The 18,802-nt window shown below is 38.5% G+C and overlaps 2 protein-coding genes across 3 annotated transcripts in view; one reads left to right on the plus strand and one right to left on the minus strand.

Moving 5' to 3' along the window:
• LOC126282196 (RNA-binding protein NOB1) overlaps positions 1-16,977 on the minus strand; it is a 64,158-nt gene extending 47,181 nt beyond the window's left edge. Inside the window, exons 1-4 of the mRNA XM_049981729.1 lie at positions 16,747-16,977; positions 16,443-16,575; positions 11,001-11,209; positions 1,522-2,061 (exon numbers count right to left, since the gene is read on the minus strand). Coding sequence (XP_049837686.1) covers positions 1,522-2,061; positions 11,001-11,209; positions 16,443-16,575; positions 16,747-16,821 — 957 coding nt within the window. The 5' untranslated portion in view covers positions 16,822-16,977. The remainder of the gene's footprint in view (positions 1-1,521; positions 2,062-11,000; positions 11,210-16,442; positions 16,576-16,746) is intronic.
• Positions 16,978-17,178: 201 nt separating this feature from the next.
• LOC126282197 (RNA-binding protein 33-like) overlaps positions 17,179-18,802 on the plus strand; it is a 225,594-nt gene continuing 223,970 nt past the window's right edge. Inside the window, exon 1 of one of the 2 annotated variants that reach the window (XM_049981730.1) lies at positions 17,179-17,520. In XM_049981730.1, coding sequence (XP_049837687.1) covers positions 17,507-17,520 — 14 coding nt within the window. In that variant the 5' untranslated portion in view covers positions 17,179-17,506. The remainder of the gene's footprint in view (positions 17,521-18,802) is intronic. The other variant, XR_007551347.1, reaches the window with a different exon arrangement.

Consider the following 18,802-nt stretch of genomic DNA (forward strand, 5'->3'; position numbering starts at 1 on the left):
GTGAATACAATTATTTTATTGGTTATTGAAAGTAATTTGGAATTTTTTCTGGGTCATAGTTAAATTTTGTACTTCACTGCAGTTTACAGCAAACCCACTGTCCCCGGGCTACGTTGCCGTTTGGGATCCGTGTGCAACGTGTGCTAGAGTCCCTCGGTGTGGAGTCTGTACAACCCCAAATCCTGGGTTTTAACTGCCTGCCACCTTGGTTACTGAAGAGGCCTGGAGTGATTTTAGATTTATTGCAGTACAAGAAAGATTGCACTCCTGCCACCGTTTTTAATGCAGCATTTTCTGCAATTTTATCTGAGCACCAAGACTATGTAGCCGTTTTTATGGATGGGTTGAAACAAGGGGATTCCATTGGTTGCTCTGTTGTTTTTCCGGATCGTGTCCTCAAGGTCTGACTGCCTCAGACTTTTACTGTCTTTGATGCGTAATTGTCTGCGATCTTGCGGGCACTGGAGCAGATGAGACGTTCTTCCTGTCCTAAATTCCTTGTCTGTTCTGATTCACTAAGTGCCCTTCACTCATTGCAACATTTGAATCCAGCTGATAAAATAGTCCAGACCATCTAGGAAGCCCTCCTCCAACTACAGCGATTGGGGAAGGTGGTGGCTTTCTGCTGGGTTCCAGGGCATGTCGGCATTGCTGGGAATGAAAGGGCAAATCTCGCAGCCAAGGAGGCGTGTCTCGATCCACAAGTATCTCAGTGTGCTATACCCCTGCACGCACTTACCTCGCTGTTGAGCTCACGAGTCACGCATCGGTGGGAGGATGAGTGGCTGGAAGTGACTGACAATAAGCTCCGTTTGGTCAAGCCCACAACGCGTGTGTGGTGTACTTCCTTTCAGCCCCGTCGATGGGACGAAGTTCTCCTCACTCGGCTTCGGATAGGCCACAGCCCTATGATGCATGGCTTCCTGCTCCAGCGAGAGGACCCTCCAATGTGTGGTACTTGTGGCGTCCAGGTCACTGTGCACCACGTTTTATTTGATTGCGTTTTATTTTCTGACCAGCGGGCCGTGGCTGACTTGCCAGCGGACCTGCCATCTCTTTTAGCCAACACTCGGACAAATGTGGTTAAAGTTTTAAAGTTCTGTGCCATGTCAAATGTTTTTACAAAGATTTTAAGGAGAGGATCATAATTTGCTCACTGTGTGACATGCTCAACCATATTTTATGTAAGTGGCCAGCCAATGACAATTTCCAGTGGCATTCTTGTTGCAATGTTTTCCCTTTCCTTACATTTTACTTTTTTATGTAGCATTTTCCTTCTTTTCCTGCTTTCTTTATGCCTGTGGTCCAGTTTTATTAGGTCTGTCCACATTTGTTCCTTCTAATGTGTGTCAGGGCACTGATGACCTCGACATTGAGTGCCCATAACACACACACACACACACACACACACACACACACACACACACACACACACACACACACACCAAATGATGTGTGTACAACATTACTAACAATTTGTAAAGCACAAAGAACATTAGGACACACACTATTTTACATTACCTGCATAGCAAAATCAGATGTAATACAAGCAACAGAGACGGGCTTGCTTTCTAGGTCACCGCCACCAGTAGATCTTTTTATTTCATCAATATTCTCTGGAGTAATCCAGTCTGCCTCATCATCATCAATATAATCATCATCATCATCAGTATCATACCCTTCCTCTCCAGGGCTATCTTCACTGCCATCAGCATGGGAATCACGCCAGCTATGGAACTTTTCTTGATCTTCCACTGAATCTCCACAGGAATTTTTTCTGTAGTTATTTGTTTCATCAGTGGTCTCTGTGCAACTGTTTTCTGTTGTAACAGATGAAGACATTTTACTGCCCTCTGTATGTCTCTCCTCATTGCTTTGAAGCTGCTCTGTAGAGCAGTCCATCAAAACAGTATTTTCACAAGGTTTCTTAGTTTTACTTAAATTACTTTCTTCTTCTTGTAGAGCCGCAGAAATATTTGTGATTTGTTCATTACCACCATCATTCCTCTCATCAATATAAGAATCAGTGGAATCATCAGATTCATTGGGTGAGTTATGGCCCTGAAAATAAGAGTGCATGAAAAAATAGTGTAAGCAAAGAAAATATCATCATGAAATTTCAAAAAGACACAATTGTACATTTTTCCTTCATTAATTTTACTTTACTACTACTATTATTATCATTATTACTATTATTCTTATTAGTCTCAAACTTCTGTCTCAGCTGGTTTAACTGTGTTCAAAAATATCTTGGAGATACTGTCAAGTGTAAAAGTGGGTTATGGATATGCGAGTTTTAGGCTTTGCAGTGCACTTAAAAAAAATAAAAAATAAAAAAAAGGGGCTTCTAAATCTACATGACTACTCTGCAATTCGCATTTAAGTACCAAGCACCGTCAGACTTTTTTCTCTACCAATCCACTCTCAAACAGTTTGAAAAAATGTACACACATTTTTCCATGCAATCTCTGATTTCTCGTATTTTATTATGATAAGTTGTTTGTAACTGTAATTCTGAGGTATTTAGTTGAATTGATGGCCCTTAGATTCATGTAATTTATCACAAAACCTAAGTTTCACAGACGTCGTGGAGTACTCATGTGGATGACCTCATACTTTTCATTATTTAGAGTGAATTGACACTTTTCACACCATATATAAATCTTTTCATTTTCATCGGTTTACCTGGAAGTCTGCCACCTGTAATTCTAAGAAAGCATTTTCTTCGTGTTTTCGCTCAGTTCTTTAGATCAGGGCTGGATCCAGCGTGTCAAACTGTATTCAATCTGGATACGTGGGCTGCGTGTAGGTCGAGGTTTGGACTGTCTCAGCTTTGCTCGGTCCTTCTCGGAAGTTACCAGTACAGCATGACATTTCATTTAGTATTGCAGTATGGTATGTTTTGGGTGGCACAACTCCCTTCATTTTGCAGAATCGTGGTGTTAGCGCTGTTTACCCTTTGCTATCTGTTTGTGGTATAAAGGACATTCACAGGTCCAGTGGCTGTTTGCACAAAAAGAAGCAGTCTAGTGATCATCACAAGCATTTAAAACAATGTGAATGGTAGAAGTGAGGAATGAGAATTCTCAGTACCTATTATGCACTTGCATAAGCCACAAATACTGCAAATCTGCCGTGAAACAACATTACAATACCATGCAGGAAGTAGGTAAAGATTTAGTTGACAATGAAAGAGCAAATAATTACAATGGTCAACAGATGGGATTCATTATTCTGTACATCGAGAAGCACTCTGTGCTAAATTTGAAGGCTTGGAGCATGTGAAGAAACTGATGGTACAAACAGTACGAGGGCAAACTGAAAACTATGAATGGTGGGCTCCATGTGGTTCCCAAGTTGTGCAGCAATCGTAAACCATAAAAATATCAAATATGCAGCAACCAGTCGCAAAATCCTGTTTTATTTATTCACTTTTGCAAATTGATTTCAACTGCTTAACAGCCATCATCGGTACTTTCAACCAATATGTTTGACCTCAGCTTAAGACAGTATTACTACTCAGGGCACATATTGGTTGAAAGCACCGATTATGGCTGTTAACCAGTTGAAATCGATTTGCAAAAGTGAATAAATAAAACAGGATTATGCGACTGGTTGCTGCATATTTGGTAATTGTAATGGCATGCTGAAAAGTTATGCCTCCAAATTTTTTTGTGAAAACTCTTACAGCTTTTTAAATAAAACAAACATTATTAACATTCTACATCTTCATTCTTCGTGTCTACACATTTCCAGCCCTCTGTTCCTAAAGGGCTGCAAATTTTAGGGTGTGACTTGGTGATATGTAATTTAACTATATCAAAGCATAGTAACAGCATGCTGTAATCGAGTTTCAAATTCCACGATTCTGTCTGCACATGGAGCACCCTCTTCTTCAGCATGACAGAGCCAGACCATACACGAGCATGCCAATGTCTTCAACAATCTGGTGCCTAGGGTTCACTGCCATCAATCATCTTCTACACAGTCCCAACTTAGTCTCATCCTATTTTTATCTTTTTCCAAAACTTCAAGTACACCTTGGAGAACTTCACTTTGATAGTGATGAAACAGAACAAGCAGTGGTGAGGTTGTGGTTCCACCAACAAAATCAAACATTCTACAAGGACAGTATTAACAAATTTCTCTCTCAATAGAAAAAAATGTGTTCATCACTAGACTGTTGAGAAATAAATACGTACACATGGGGAATAAAGATGTAAAACGTTAATAACATTCGTTATTTTTAAAAAGCTTTAAGTTTTCACGTAAAAAATTTGGAGGCATTACTTTTCAGTACACCCTTGCAAAATTTCCGACCTCACATGCATTATTCCACTGTCAGTCACAACAGTTCGATGGAACTGAACGAACAGTATGGAGACCTTACGTTTTGCCACAAAGTAGGTCGATCAAGTCAAGGGACATTTTTCAATTTAAAACTTGCTATTGTTAAATTTATGAAGGAGAAAAGAGTGCAGAAATGAAAATTAGAACATCTGGAATGGTCTGCCGACCTGGCGTTTTGAGTGGACTTGACTACACACTGCAAACAGTAAGAGACTGCAGGATGAAAAACAATTCATTTCCGGTTTGATGGGGATGCATTTAAAAAGAAAACTGCACTGTATAAGGGACAAATTCTGACACAGTCCAGTTTCTTAAGCTCACTGGTGTTAAAGAAAATGCAAGGTTTGAAGAAGTAAATGTGGCCTTAAAAGAATCACAAGGATAGTTTCCTGAAATTTTGAGGACAATGCCAAACCCTCATCTGTGTACCAGCTGCTTTCAAGACCATTATTCATTACAATTGAAAGCGCTCCTCTGCATGTGCAGATGTAATTGACTGATCTGCAATGTAGTTACCGTTTTAACGAGAAACCCTTTACATTAAAACTGTCCAGGACATCTACAGTGTTTCACTAAAATAGAGTTTCCACATCTCCGTAATGAGGCTGAAACAAAATATGTTACAATTATGAGGGCAACATGAGAGTGAAAATCTGCAAAATTGTCCGCGTTTGTCCTTACGCAGATAGTTTGCACCAAACAAAAATTATGTTTTCAACACACCAAAATTAATTAAATAAAACTGAAAATTTGTTTCATTTGTGATCTACGTTGTTGGGAAATGTGGAATACAAAATCAAGTCATATGCAATGTGACTGCATTGGCATTTAAATGCGGCATGTTCACTTTTCCCCATCCTCACGTTCAGACAGCATACCATGCAATCAGATTGGGCACTTTGCCACTTGTGCCAGGGCACACCTCGCGAGCCAAATTCTTGGCTGCCCCTGCTTTAGATGTTCTTATGGTTCACGCTAAAGTATGTACATTTTCTGTCTTTTTGTGGGTCAATTAGTTATGGCAACATTGTTGGGTATGGTACATCCGATGACAAATTTGTTTGCGTGTTCTCTTGTCATTTTGAGGAAACTGATGACTGATTTTTTGGAAGATACTTATCACTGATCTGCCTGGAAAAATAGGTTTTGTCCAAGTCTGTCACTTTAATCAGAACAGGAAACTACAAAAACTACTCTTCAAAGACGAGAGTAAACTTTTATATTCAAATTTCATCTCCTACCAGTTTGAACAAATAAAATTTACATAAGATAAGCTAAAGGCAAACTGCTGTGAAAGTCAAATTTATATATTTTTAATCAAGGAATAGTCAAAACCAATCTATGTGACAGATTGTATCACAAATAAGTTGTTCATATGTTCACTGGCCCATGTAATATCTGCCTTTTCTATGTAATTTCGAAGGTGCCAGTTAACTCGTGCATACACTACAAAAAGGTAACAATTAAAAGCTCAAGCCCTCCTCAATTTAGGACATCCACCAGTGATTGTTAAAAAGGTTTGCTGTAACTTTGACGTCAAAGACCATTTGGTCATTATCTTTCATCCTTGATAGAATTCCCATGTTCCTTTCTAACTACACTCCACACTGTTTTGATTTTATTTTCGGAATTCTTAATCTCTGACTTGAGATGCACTTTTAATTTGCTTATAGTTCTTCTCAGCATACCACAATACATTCCACAATATGAAAGCACTTTTACATTTGTGCTTATACTCATTAGTCTGTATAGTTCTCTCATTCTGCTACATGATAATCCAATACCTTTTGTTATCTGCAATTTCTTTGATGCTCTACAGGTGCCATATTTCTGTTTTCATCATTGAGTGACAGCTGTTAACAGCAGGGAGAAAGTTATTCAGAAATGCTTTAAATTGGAATTTATGTCCACTGTCTCATATACCCTCTCATGTTTTTCAGATTCCTTCTAGATGTGTCTTGTAAGAGCATTGCTATTCTAATAATTTTCCTAATTATCATGATTTAGAGTAGTTATTGCATTCCAAATAGTTCTTTTCTTGTCGCTGGAGAAGCTTATTTTCCCCTCATAACACATACACTTTGATACTCTGATGACTTCACTTAAAATTTGGCAATAACTTTTTACTCCGATTTAACCTTATATTGACTGTGTCTCTTGGTGCTAGGTGCAGTCTTCTCTTAGTTTTGCACAATATTCTGATTCCATTTGTAATTCTGTGTTTAGGCATATTTCATCTGCTTCTGCCAATTAATTTATTATGAAAGCCAATCACAATGTTACAGAATTTATTATATTCATCATTAACACCAGGAGGTGTTGTGTATACCTTTTCAGTCTGTATTTCACAAATTATTCTTGAATTCCTCAGTGTTACAACTCTCCAGACTACCAGTCACAAAACACTTTGTAAAAAATATTGTGACAAACAGTAACAGTAACAGTAACGAAAACAGTAACAGAAACAACATATGAGGTCAGTTCAAAAAATTTCGGAACTTTGTCCACAAAATTTTTCTACGCTTGCCTTTTACTTACTGTGTATGGTCTCCTTCAAAATACTCTCCGCCACAATTGATACATCGCTTCCAATGCCATTTCCACTTCTGGAAGCACTCTTGGTACGCCTCTTTCTGGATCATGCAAGGCACTGTCTACAAATTTTATTTTATCTCATCTATCAATGCACATCTTTGTCCTTTTAATGGGGTTTTCAACTTTGGAAATAAAAAAGGTCCACAGGGGCCAGGTCTGGAGAGTCCGGAAGATGAGACAGCACAGCGATTTCTTTCTTTGTGCAATAGTCATGCACAACAGGGATGAATGTGCGGGTGTGTTATCGTGATGCAAGACTCGTGAATTGTCTCATTTCATTCTAACACTTTCTCGCAGGCATCACAACACGTCCCAATAGTATCATTGATTAACAGTTTGTTCCTGTAGCACGAATTCACAATGAACTAATCCTTCAAGGTCAAAGAAAACTATCAGCCTGGCTTTGACTTTTGACCTGACCTGACAAGCTTTTTTTGGCCTTTGAGAACCTTTTCCAACTCACTGTTAAGACCAAACCTTGGTCTTGACATCATAACTGTAGACCACCACTTACCACCAGTTATAATTCTCTTAAGGAACATCTCGTTCTCATTTGCGTGATCCAAAAGCTCTTCACAGATTGTGAGGAAAAGGTCTTTCTGGTTTTGACTCCCGAGCCGTGGGACAAACTTGGCAGCACCACAATGCATTCCAAGATGCTGTGTCAGGATTTCATGACATGATCCAACTGAAATGTTAAATTCTTCTGCAATCTCTTAGACAGTGTTTAATTGGCATGCACAATTTCATTGATGTTCCTGACAGGAGCACCACTGGGAGATGTTGAAGGGCATCCTGAACGAGGGTCACGTTTGACTTCTGCCTGGCCCTTTTTAATGCATGTGAACCAATCAGAACATAGAAATGGCTTAAGAACTCTTCACTGTAGGGTTCCTGTATCATTTAACGCGTGTCTGTAAAAGTTTTCTTGAATTTTGTGCAAAATTTAATGCAAATGTGTTGCTCCTCTAGCTTTGCCATCTCAAAATTGATAAACTGTGCGACAACATTCTACTCAATATGGCACTTAACAATAACTAATAAAGACACAACAAAACTTCTGGCAGTTACACATTAAACACAGGCATGGACAGTGATGCCAAACACATTTTGCTCCAATGCACCTCGGGCGCAAAATTACAAATGTTCTGGAATTGTCTGAACGGACTTTGTATAGTTACCCCTTGTTGTTGTTCTGGTCTTCAATCCTGAAACTGGTTTGATGCAGCTCTCCAAGCTACTCTATCCTGTGCAAGCTTCTTCAACTCCCAGACCTACTGCAACCTACATCCTTCTGAATCTGCTTGGTGTATTCATCTCTTGGTCTCCCTCTACAATTTTTACCCTCCACACTGCCCTCCAATACTAAATTGGTGATCCCTTGATGCCTCAGAACATGTCCTACCAACCGATCCCTTCTTCTGGTCAAGTTGTGCCACAAACTTCTCTTCTCCCCAATCCTATTCAATACTTCCTCATTAGTTGTGATCTACCCATCTAATCTTCAGCATTATGCTGTAGCACCACATTTCAAAAGCTCCTATTCTCTTCTTGTCCAAACTATTTATTGTCCATGTTTCACTTCCATACATGGCTACACTCCATACAAATACTTTCAGAAAAGACTTCCTGACACTTAAATCTATACTTGATGTTAACAAATTTTCTCTTCTTCAGAAACACTTTCCTTGCCATTGCCAGTCTACATTTTATATCCTCTCTACTTCGACCATCATCAGTTATTTTGCTCCCCAAATAGCAAAACTCCTTTACTACTTTAAGTGTCTCATTTCCTAATCTATTTCCCTCAGCATCACCCTACTTAATTCGACTACATTCCATTATCCTCGTTTTGCTTTTGTTGATGTTCATCTTATATACTCCTCTCGAGACACTCTCCATTCCGTTCAACTGCTCTTCCAAGTCCTTTGCTGTCTGACAGAATTACAATGACATCGGCGAACCTCAAAGTTTTTATTTCTTCTCCATGAATTTTTAATACCTACTCCGAATTTTTCTTTTGTTTCCTTTACAGCTTGCTCAATATACAGATTGAATAACATCGGTGAGAGGCTACAACCCTGTTTCACTCTCTTCCCAACCACTGCTTCCCTTTCATGTCCCTAGACTCTTATAACTGCCGTCTGGTTTCTGTACAAATTGTAAATAGCCTTTCGCTCCCTGTATTTTACCCCTGCCACTTTCAGAATTTGAAAGAGAGTATTCTAGTCAACATTGTCAAAAGCTTTCTCTAAGTCTACAAATGCTAGAAACGTAGGTTTGGCTTTCCTTAATCTATTTTCTAAGTTGAGTCAGTATTGCCTCACGTGTTCCAACATTTCTACGGAATCCAAACAGATCTTCCCTGAGGTCGGCTTCTACCAGTTTTTCCATTCGTCTGTAAAGAATTCGTGTTAGTATTTTGCAGCTGTGGCTTATTAAACTGATAGTTCGGTAATTTTCACATCTGTCAACACCTGCTTTCTTTGGGATTGCCCCTTAATGGGGCAAAAAGCTTGCTGCAGAAGTATGATGCAAAGAAATAATGTGCCTGTGCATTGAACACAAAGTAGATACATGTCAATTACCATGATTAATAATTCCATCATGGGAAAGAGGAAACTGCAGCTTGAAAGTCGCCCAACCCCCCCCCCCCCCCCCCCCCCCCAACATCACTGTACACAGTCATTACATATACTTTGTTACTAACTAATTTTGTGTATAAAATAAAGTCAGTTTCTGGGAAGCTCAGTGTATGTACCCCTCACCATTTCTGGAAAACAAAGCTAAAATTAAATCATATTAATTCAAGTACAGAGTACTACATATCACTTTAAATTACAAAGTCTAGGTGTCCTAATTCCAGTCTGTTAAGCAAATGGTTGGGTTAATCAGTAGGAAAATTTATATGACAACAAACTAAAACATATATGCACATCATATATGAACCAAGGAAGAATGCAAATACAATTAATAATATTTCCAGTCAGCTGCAGCATCGATAACCACTTGGCATCTCTGACGCATGCTTGAAACCAAGTTTCCCACATATTCACATGGAAGAGAACTCCACATGTGTCAAATTCGTATTAGCAGCTATTTCAAAGTGAAGTTCTTTTTTCTTTGCAATGTATTTCTGATGTAAAACCATACATTTTCAGTAGGATTAGCATCAGATGACTCTGAGGGCCAATCCACTACCTGAACAACTTTCTCCTTTTTCCAGTCACTGCACAGCCTGCTGTAGTGCTTCGGGTCATTGCCCTCACGCAGTATCCAGTCTTCATTTTTGTCAATGAACCAATGTTTGAAAGTCAGCTTCAAACATTTCTGGTAAATATGTAACATTTTCTGCGCTTTTAAATTGTCAGTAAACACATGTAAATCTCAGCCGAGAATTCAAAGTAAACTAATGCTTTATCGAACTGCATGAAGGTCAAAAGTTCCTCTAGGGGGCTGTGAAAGAACTAAGGCAATATCTTTTACCACCTGTGTGTACTGCTAACCACACTCTTACTTAGCAGATTGTAGTCACTACTATATTAGCGACGTACTAGGAGTTGCCATAGCATCCTAGAAACTTCTCAGTTTTTTTTCTTAAGAATTCTCATGTTATGCCTCAGGAACCAGAGTATGATATGCAAGTATATATTGGCGATGAGCAAGAGCTGACTGTGTCTCTCAAATCGAAAAATCACAATTGTCACATTGTAGAAACATACCAAATGAAATGCCACAGTATCATATAGGGGCACATTTCTGAATTACACCATGTAGAGTATTAATACTTCAGTATAAATTTTCTTGCCAAAAATACTAAGTAAACCACTTGGGCTGCCTCACACCACACATTTCAGTTTACATCTTCATCAAACAGTCAAGAACTATTCGATCATGATTCTCTACCATTTAAATGGACCTGATATGAAACTCTTCCAAGTTCAGTATTCCCATTTGTGTGATAATTGTACAAATATGATTTTTAATGTGCTCGAGTTGAGTCCAATAACTATTTATTTAAATATCACTGATATACTTTAGGCCAATCAACTCACCATCTTTTTGGGCACGTAAAATCCTGGGAGTTTTGTACAATCATCTGGTGCTTTTTTCGCAGTATTGATAACACAACTAAATTGTGGTTGCTGCTTCAGGTGGTCAGATCCCACTACCTCTTTTTCTAATTGATATGTCAGTGCTATAACTCTTATGTCTGTAGCAGAAAGACTTGTGTAGTCCCCAGTCTTCTTCGAAAATTCAGTAACTGGAAAAAAGAAATGAGAACTATTATTGTTAATTATTATGTACGGACAACGAAAATAAAATAATAAAATCTCCTTGGCTATTTAGGGAGATACTGATGAACTGAACCAGTTTACATTACAACAAACACTATAATCTTAAGTGAATAACAGAACCTCTAATTTTTTAAAAAAAGAAGAAAAAAGCAATGGGGTGAAATTTATGGTCTGCAAAAGCACCATCACTTTCTGACACTTACTACGGAATCCTTCACATTTTGCACAGATTCCTGAAGAGAAGCAATGCAGACTGAGCTTCATCCTTCTTTCAAATATGCTAAATGCTACAGATGGTTACCTTCTGGTTTAATTTCTTTACTTCTAAAGATTGTGCAAAACTAGCGCTTACATCCATTCATTGTGTGTACAGAAGATTTACTGCTCTTTTGTTGTGACTAGTGACAACACAACTGCATGCTATAGCCAAGGATTAAAACATGGTGTGCAGAGAGCAACACTCCACAACTGCTTCATTCTAACAACTCACCTTGTCATAGGAAAAAGTCATGTGTCCACTGACAATGTTCCCAGTAAAACTTAGAAAGTGTAACCATGAAAGTAATTCCAGTTTCACTAATGGCAAGTTACTGTAACTTCAATGTCAACTTCTGATCCAGTACTGACTTCCTTCAATCTTAATAAACAACATGTTAAAGTGGAAAGCACAATGAGTTTCCTTCATGAAAGAAATACAGGGCATCTTGAACAATGTGGACTATCTTCAGTTAAAACTTCCGGGCTGAGAGGCCGTGGTCGATGTATAAAATTTCCACCTGACGTTTCGTCTCCAGCTGCGGGTGGAAACGTCAGGTGGAAATTTTATACATCGACCACGGCCTCTCAGCCCGGAAGTTTTAACTGAAGACTATTCCGGCCGTGAAAGCCTGCACTGTATGATTAATGTGGACTATCTTACCTTCTAGTTAAATCAGCTGAACTGCAACTAAAATACTGAATGAATACCAACAGAAGAGAAAACGCATTGGCACGAAGTGCCAGCTGCCACCAGTGCCACAAGACAAAGGCAATTCTTGGACTAATTAAGTACACACTTGGAATCAGCCAGGCAACTTCATGATGGACAGTGTTATCTCACATGACAAAGAATATGATGATACAGTAGTTGTGTGTTCAACTCCCTTTTCAAAGCAGCCATCCAGATTTAGGCAACCCGTGGTTTTGCTGAATCAGTCAAATGTGACCATACTTTCTTTAAATACACCACAGCTGGTTCCCTATTAAATCTTTGTCTCAACTGAGCTTCTGCATTGCGTCCAATGACACCAGGGCCCAGAATGTTAATCGAAAAATATGATAGCCTCTCTGCTCCACAAAAGTAACACAGCTGTTATTGTACAACCAATATCCTAATAGTCATTACCTAAATACCCACAAAATAGTGATAGCTACATATGGTCTTTAACCAAACAGACCCAGGTAACTCAAAATTTAAGGAAGGAATGAAGTAGCCATCAAATGACCAGTGCAGCTCAATGAAAAATACACAACTACATTTCCCTAACCGTCATATCACTAAAAAAAAGTATCATTTTGCTGTATAAAAACTAATGAAGATACTTTTTTGACATACTAGCACATGTAGACATCAAAGCTTTTCCCAGATGTGACACTTTCCAATCTCTATAGAACATGAGGAATAAAGCACTGGTACTGATAAGCACATTAAATCAGTTACAGGTAAGGAACATTCAGTTTTACTGCAAATTATAGATCAGTGGTTCCCAATCTTTGCTACATAGTGTCTCCTATTGCAATCCCAGAATATCTGATAGCTCCCTATATTTATTTCATTTGTTAATATTTTTTGCTTCTTTGGAAAGACTTTAATTGATAATAATCTGCAATTAATGGAAGGTTATCAAATGTAGTGTAATACAAAACTGCAACCGAAACAGAAATTTCTGTGTCTCTTTCTTAAATAACCAATGATACTGTTTTCACCTAAATGACACTTTTCACATCTAACTTTTTTTTTTACGTGATGAAAGTCATGACAAGAACTCCAAACATCAATGAGATGACAAACAGTTTTTCTTTAAACAGCACCCAAATGTTTGGTTTCAAACTAATTACAAAGGACTTCTAAGGTCACTCTCCACATTAAGGTCATTGTGGTATTTTGTTTTCATAAGCGGGGGGGGGGGGGGGGGGGGGGGGGGGGGGGACAGAATAATGACAAGTACCTGCTTACAATCATAAATTACAAGTAACAAAAAGCACAATTTAAGTGAATGAGTGAAATGGTGCAGTTTTGGTCTGATATAGATATGATTTTGTGTATGTACACTGAAGCGGTGAGAGTGTAAGGAGGAATTTAAAGTAGACTGGGGATGGCAGTGAGAATCTGGATTGAGGAGGGAGGGTGTGCCAGGGTAGTCCGTGCAGTTGTGTGAACCACTGTGGCATGGTGGCTAACACACCTGCCCAGTAAGCATGAGACCCGGAATCGGTTCCCAGCCTTGGTACAAATTTTCACTCGCTGCTTCAATCTATATACCTAAAAAACAATTTAAATGTCCAAAATTATTCACAGGTAAGATTCAATTCACAAAAGTTTTGTTCTATAATTCAAGAATTCTTTTACTGGGTAAAAGCAGTTCCATCAGAAATGACTTACGGTTACGGTGAAAGGTATATTTATGTCACTGCTGTTTTAAATCTTGAGATAGACTGCTGAATAATTTAACTGGTTATCTGAGAAACACTTTCCTGATATAGATCTGTTCTAGAATGAGACGTGGATTTACCAACACTTCTTGTGGTATGGTTATGGAGAGGTCTATTTCACTGTAGTTCACTACTTCTATTTAAAATACGTTCAGTTGCAAAAAGGGTACACTGATATGTGCAAATGCTTTTCAGCTGATTTTACTGCAATCCTTATGTTTCCACTTACTATAAGTTGCAGATGGGCCCTGACTGCTTTTTTCTACATTGTTAAATTCTGTTTTACTGGGAGTGGGGTCTGAGTTTCCCCAGATTTAAGTATTGAATGGAAGTATGTATAATAAGCCTCAATCACTGCTGACCTGCTTGCACATTGATTTAGTGCAAAATAGAGCACAACAAACATTTTAAAACTTTGTTCAAGAGCTTTCACATGACAGTCTCATTTTAAATTGTTCTTTGCGATATTCCTACAGCTTTAGTTTCTATTAATTCCAGTGCCATACTGTGAAGACATGGCATGTATCAAGTTCTTGTAGAAGTGGAGAAGAGTGGAAATTTATAAAGATAGTTTTTTTGGAGAAACTTAAGATTATCGTGCTACGCATCACATTTGACTGTTGTTATCAAGGTAAGGTACACACTTATTTCAAGCTTATAAAATATGACAACCAAGACATCAATGATTGCACACAGAAAGTCACAAATAATACAAAAATATTTAACTCCAGAAATAACATGAAATTAATGGGACAAATACAGGAATTATGTGGTTCTGAGCAGGGATAAACTAAATAAATGACAATCTTAATAATGAGGACATAGTAAAACAGATTCTAACGCAAAAATCAAACAAACGAAATCATCAGTAATCAACAAAGCCACAACAAAAAGACCTGAAAAAACTGGTAATGGAAATTTCACTTGATCAATATACGAGGGTGAATCAAATGAAAACCTTAAATATTTTTTTAAATATTATTTATTGTGCAGAAGTGGTACAAAGCTGTATCACTTTTCAACATATAACCTCCCCCACGCTCAATGCATTTACTCCAGCACTTACAAAGTGCATAAATTCCTTTAGAAAAAAATTCTTTTGGTAATTCGCACAACCACTCATGCACCGCACAGCATATCTCTTAATTAGAACAGAACTTCTTTCCTCCCATCTTTGAGTGGTCCAAATATATGGAAATCACTTGGGGCAAGGTCTGGTGAGTATGGTGGATGAGGAAGACACTCAAAATCCAGGTCTGTGATTGTTGCAACTGTTGTATGGGCAGTGTGAGGCCTTGCATTGTCATGTTGCAAAAGGACACCTGCTGACAGCAATCCACATTGTTTTGATTTGATTGCAGGCCGCAGATGATTTTTTAGGAGACCTGTGTATGATTTACTGGCCTCTAGGCATGTAATCCTTTTCGTCACAAAAGAGAGTCAGCACAACATTCCCTGCTGATGGTTCTGTTCAAAATTTATTTGGTTTTGGTGATGAGGAATGGCACCATTCCCTGCTGGCTCTCTTCATTTGCGGTTGGTGGAAATGAACCCAGGTTTTGTCCCCAGTAACGATTCTTGCAAGGAGGCCATCCCCTTCTCGTTCAAAGCACCGAAGAAGTTCTTCACTAGCATCAACACGTTCTCTCCTTTCGGGAGACAGCTGCTGTGGCACCCATCTTGCAGACAATTTGTGAAACTGGAGCACATCATGCACTATGTGGTGTGCTGACCCATGACTAATCTGTAAAAATGCTGTAATGTTATTCAGTACCACTCTGCGGTTTTCCTTCACTGTGGCTTCAACTGCTGCAATGTTCTGTGGAGTCACAACTCGTTGTGCCTGACATGAATGTGGAGCATGTTCCATTGAAGTCACACAATTTGCGAACGTCCTACTCCATTCGTAGACTTGCTGCTGTGACAAATATGTATCACCGTACTGAACCTTCATTCGTCGATGAATTTCAATAGGTTTGACTCCTTCACTATGCAAAAACCAAATAACCGAACACTGTTCTTCAGAAGTGTCCGATTCCACCCGTATTCTTTGACCCATGACGTCACAAATATGACGCAAACGACCATAAACTACGACTCCAATATGGCGCCTATGACGTAATTACGTAAACATGACCACAAACACGAAAATACATTGAAAAACCAACACACACGTCCGACAAAAAACCTAATGAAACTAACGCGACAAGCGTGGGAAACTGAGGGTTTTTGGGTGGGGACAAAGTAAATATAACCAAATTTAGACACACACCACCATACCAAACCACACAAAACGATGGAAAAAAAAAACGACAACACAAAACTCCCAAAATTCCACTAAACACAATATCCTCTAGAATCGAACACTTCCCTTGACCTATATAGCTCCGCCATATTTGTGATGTCATAGGTCAAAGCAGACGGGTGGAATCGGACGCTTCCGTATTTCCTGAGTAGAATATAATCCTAGAATAATTAATGATAATTAAAGTGCTACACTATACTTACCAAACTTAACATTTTCAGTGAAAACGTCCTTCACAACCACATTATAGGGCAACACTACTAAGTTTCGCAGTTGGCGTTTATTTGTAATTTCATCAAGTACGTCCTGCACAGTATATACGTTGGCAGCTACGTCCTGGGTGAAGAAGAGAATCATTATCAAAATCTTTAACGTACTGTAAAATCTGCAGGGCAGACTGTGTAACGCAACGTTAATGCACATTGAAAATGATTTTAAAATATTGCTGCCAAATCAATAAAAATTGTCAGCAGCTGTCTTACGACATTAAATTTAAAGTGTGCTTACTTGCAGAGATGAATTTTTTATGAAAGTGTTAGTGTCAGCGACTAAATGTTCAACTTTTTGTTTACCCAAACTCATTTTGCAGAAATGTCGCTGTTCAACATACGCTCTCCACTTGGTTAATTGTAAACATGCACTTCGACCACGCTTCAGTCAAACAACACAAACACTCAAACATATGTCTCTCTTCACTACACCTCTCTCCTGGAGGATCATCTATGGCATACACCATAGATGCTACCTTCGTATTTTGATATTAGTCTACAAACAAGACATAAATGAAATATTTTCACTCATTCGCAGTTCAGACACTGCAAGAAATCAAATTGGGTGAATATATAGCAAATGCTTTTCGTTAATGTTCTGTGTATTATACTACTGAATATCTTTAAAGTATTTCTCTTGAAGACCTTTGCATACAAAGCCTTTGTTGAGTATATCTTCCAAATAGTTTAGGTGGAAGAGAGTGAAGCATTAAATTTGGCCATGTTGAAGTGAATCTGACGGCACTGTTGTCCGTAAATAAACAATCTGCGCGAAGCGAAATTGTGTTGTTCAAGTAAACTAGGCGTTCAAATATTCACTGTTCGTTACTGTGTCGAAGTATAACGACTTCCTGTTCTTTGTGACTATAAGAGACTGTCTGAGGTCGTTATAGACATTACACAAGAGCTATGTGGCTCATGAAATGAAATATCGTCTTATTAGTTAACGAAGACATTGTGTAAACGTTGGTTCCAGTGTGTGATGATCCAGCAGTAAAATGTCGGATAACAAGTAATTATGACTTTTTTTAAAAAAAAACTTTTACAATTCGATTAAATGTTCTTATGTTTGCAGAATTACACACTAGGGTATAACGATTAGCGCATATTTTATGTTATTGCCGTCGAAAGCTTTAATTACAGACCTTACCGGAGTGATTGCGATTCATATTTTTTGTCATTTATCTTGGGAAATTTTGTGTTACACTTCTAGACATTTTGGTGCATGTCTAGAGGTTTTCGTTACCAGAGACGTGTAATGTATCTGTTAACGGGAGATAATTATCAACACGCTGTGTATATTCATTTACTGCTACATAACTGTGTTACAGAGTGAAAGCTCCATGTAATCTGTAGGGTTCATTAATTCTCATTTGGTTACTCAGTGGTCAAGTAGGTTTGAGCGTGATTACCCCCCCCCCCCCCCCCCCCCCTCCACACAAAAAAATTATCGATCTGTTTATTCATCCATGTATTTATCACAGTGATACAGTATTTTTCATAGTAGTGAAAAATATATAGGCTAATGCAAATTATAGGTAGCTTACATACACAATGCACAAGTAAGCCCCTACAAGGATAGGATAGGCTGTTGGCCATGGCTTGATGACGGAACGATCTTGGTATTGCCTGAAAAGATTTAGGAAAACCTGAATAGGGTGATCGGACAGAGCGAACACTCAATCTTCCCCAATATTAAGCTAGTGTCTAAACAACTGTAATACGTCACTTGATTGGGTGTTCTTGATTTACACACATTTTGCTTCAGGTAACTTAAAAAATATGGTTTTGCTCTTTGTTGTTGGACACACTAAGGACATCTGCTGCTGACTCTGGGCCATGAACATGCTGCTATGCCACTGGCACTGACTCCAGTATGTTCAGAAAATTATGCCCCATACATGTCTAGATTTCCTCCCCTGAGTCCACATGAAAATTGAGTATGCATCTCCCCATGATGGATAGGATGCTGTAAAACTTTTACTAACTGCCGTCTGGGTGATTGAAGACAGTTGTATTGTGAGTCAGTGTATGTATGATTTTTAAAGTGAGATGGATGGGTGAAGATAAGTGATCAGTTTTTATTGTCAAAAGTAATAACACATTTTCTCATAGTCATACACTCATAGGAGTTGCCAACACCTGTGCATGGGTGCCCCATTGTAAATTTCAGCCGATATTGAACTCAGGAGAATGGCGTTATTATCTTGCACTATACGTCTTAACATAAGACATCTTTGTAAACGTATTACATTATGATCGTTTATTGGAATGTGACTGTGTCTTGTAGTTAC

Source organism: Schistocerca gregaria, chromosome 7 (genome assembly GCF_023897955.1).
Source record: "Schistocerca gregaria isolate iqSchGreg1 chromosome 7, iqSchGreg1.2, whole genome shotgun sequence".
Classification (NCBI taxonomy): Eukaryota; Metazoa; Arthropoda; class Insecta; order Orthoptera; family Acrididae; genus Schistocerca; species Schistocerca gregaria.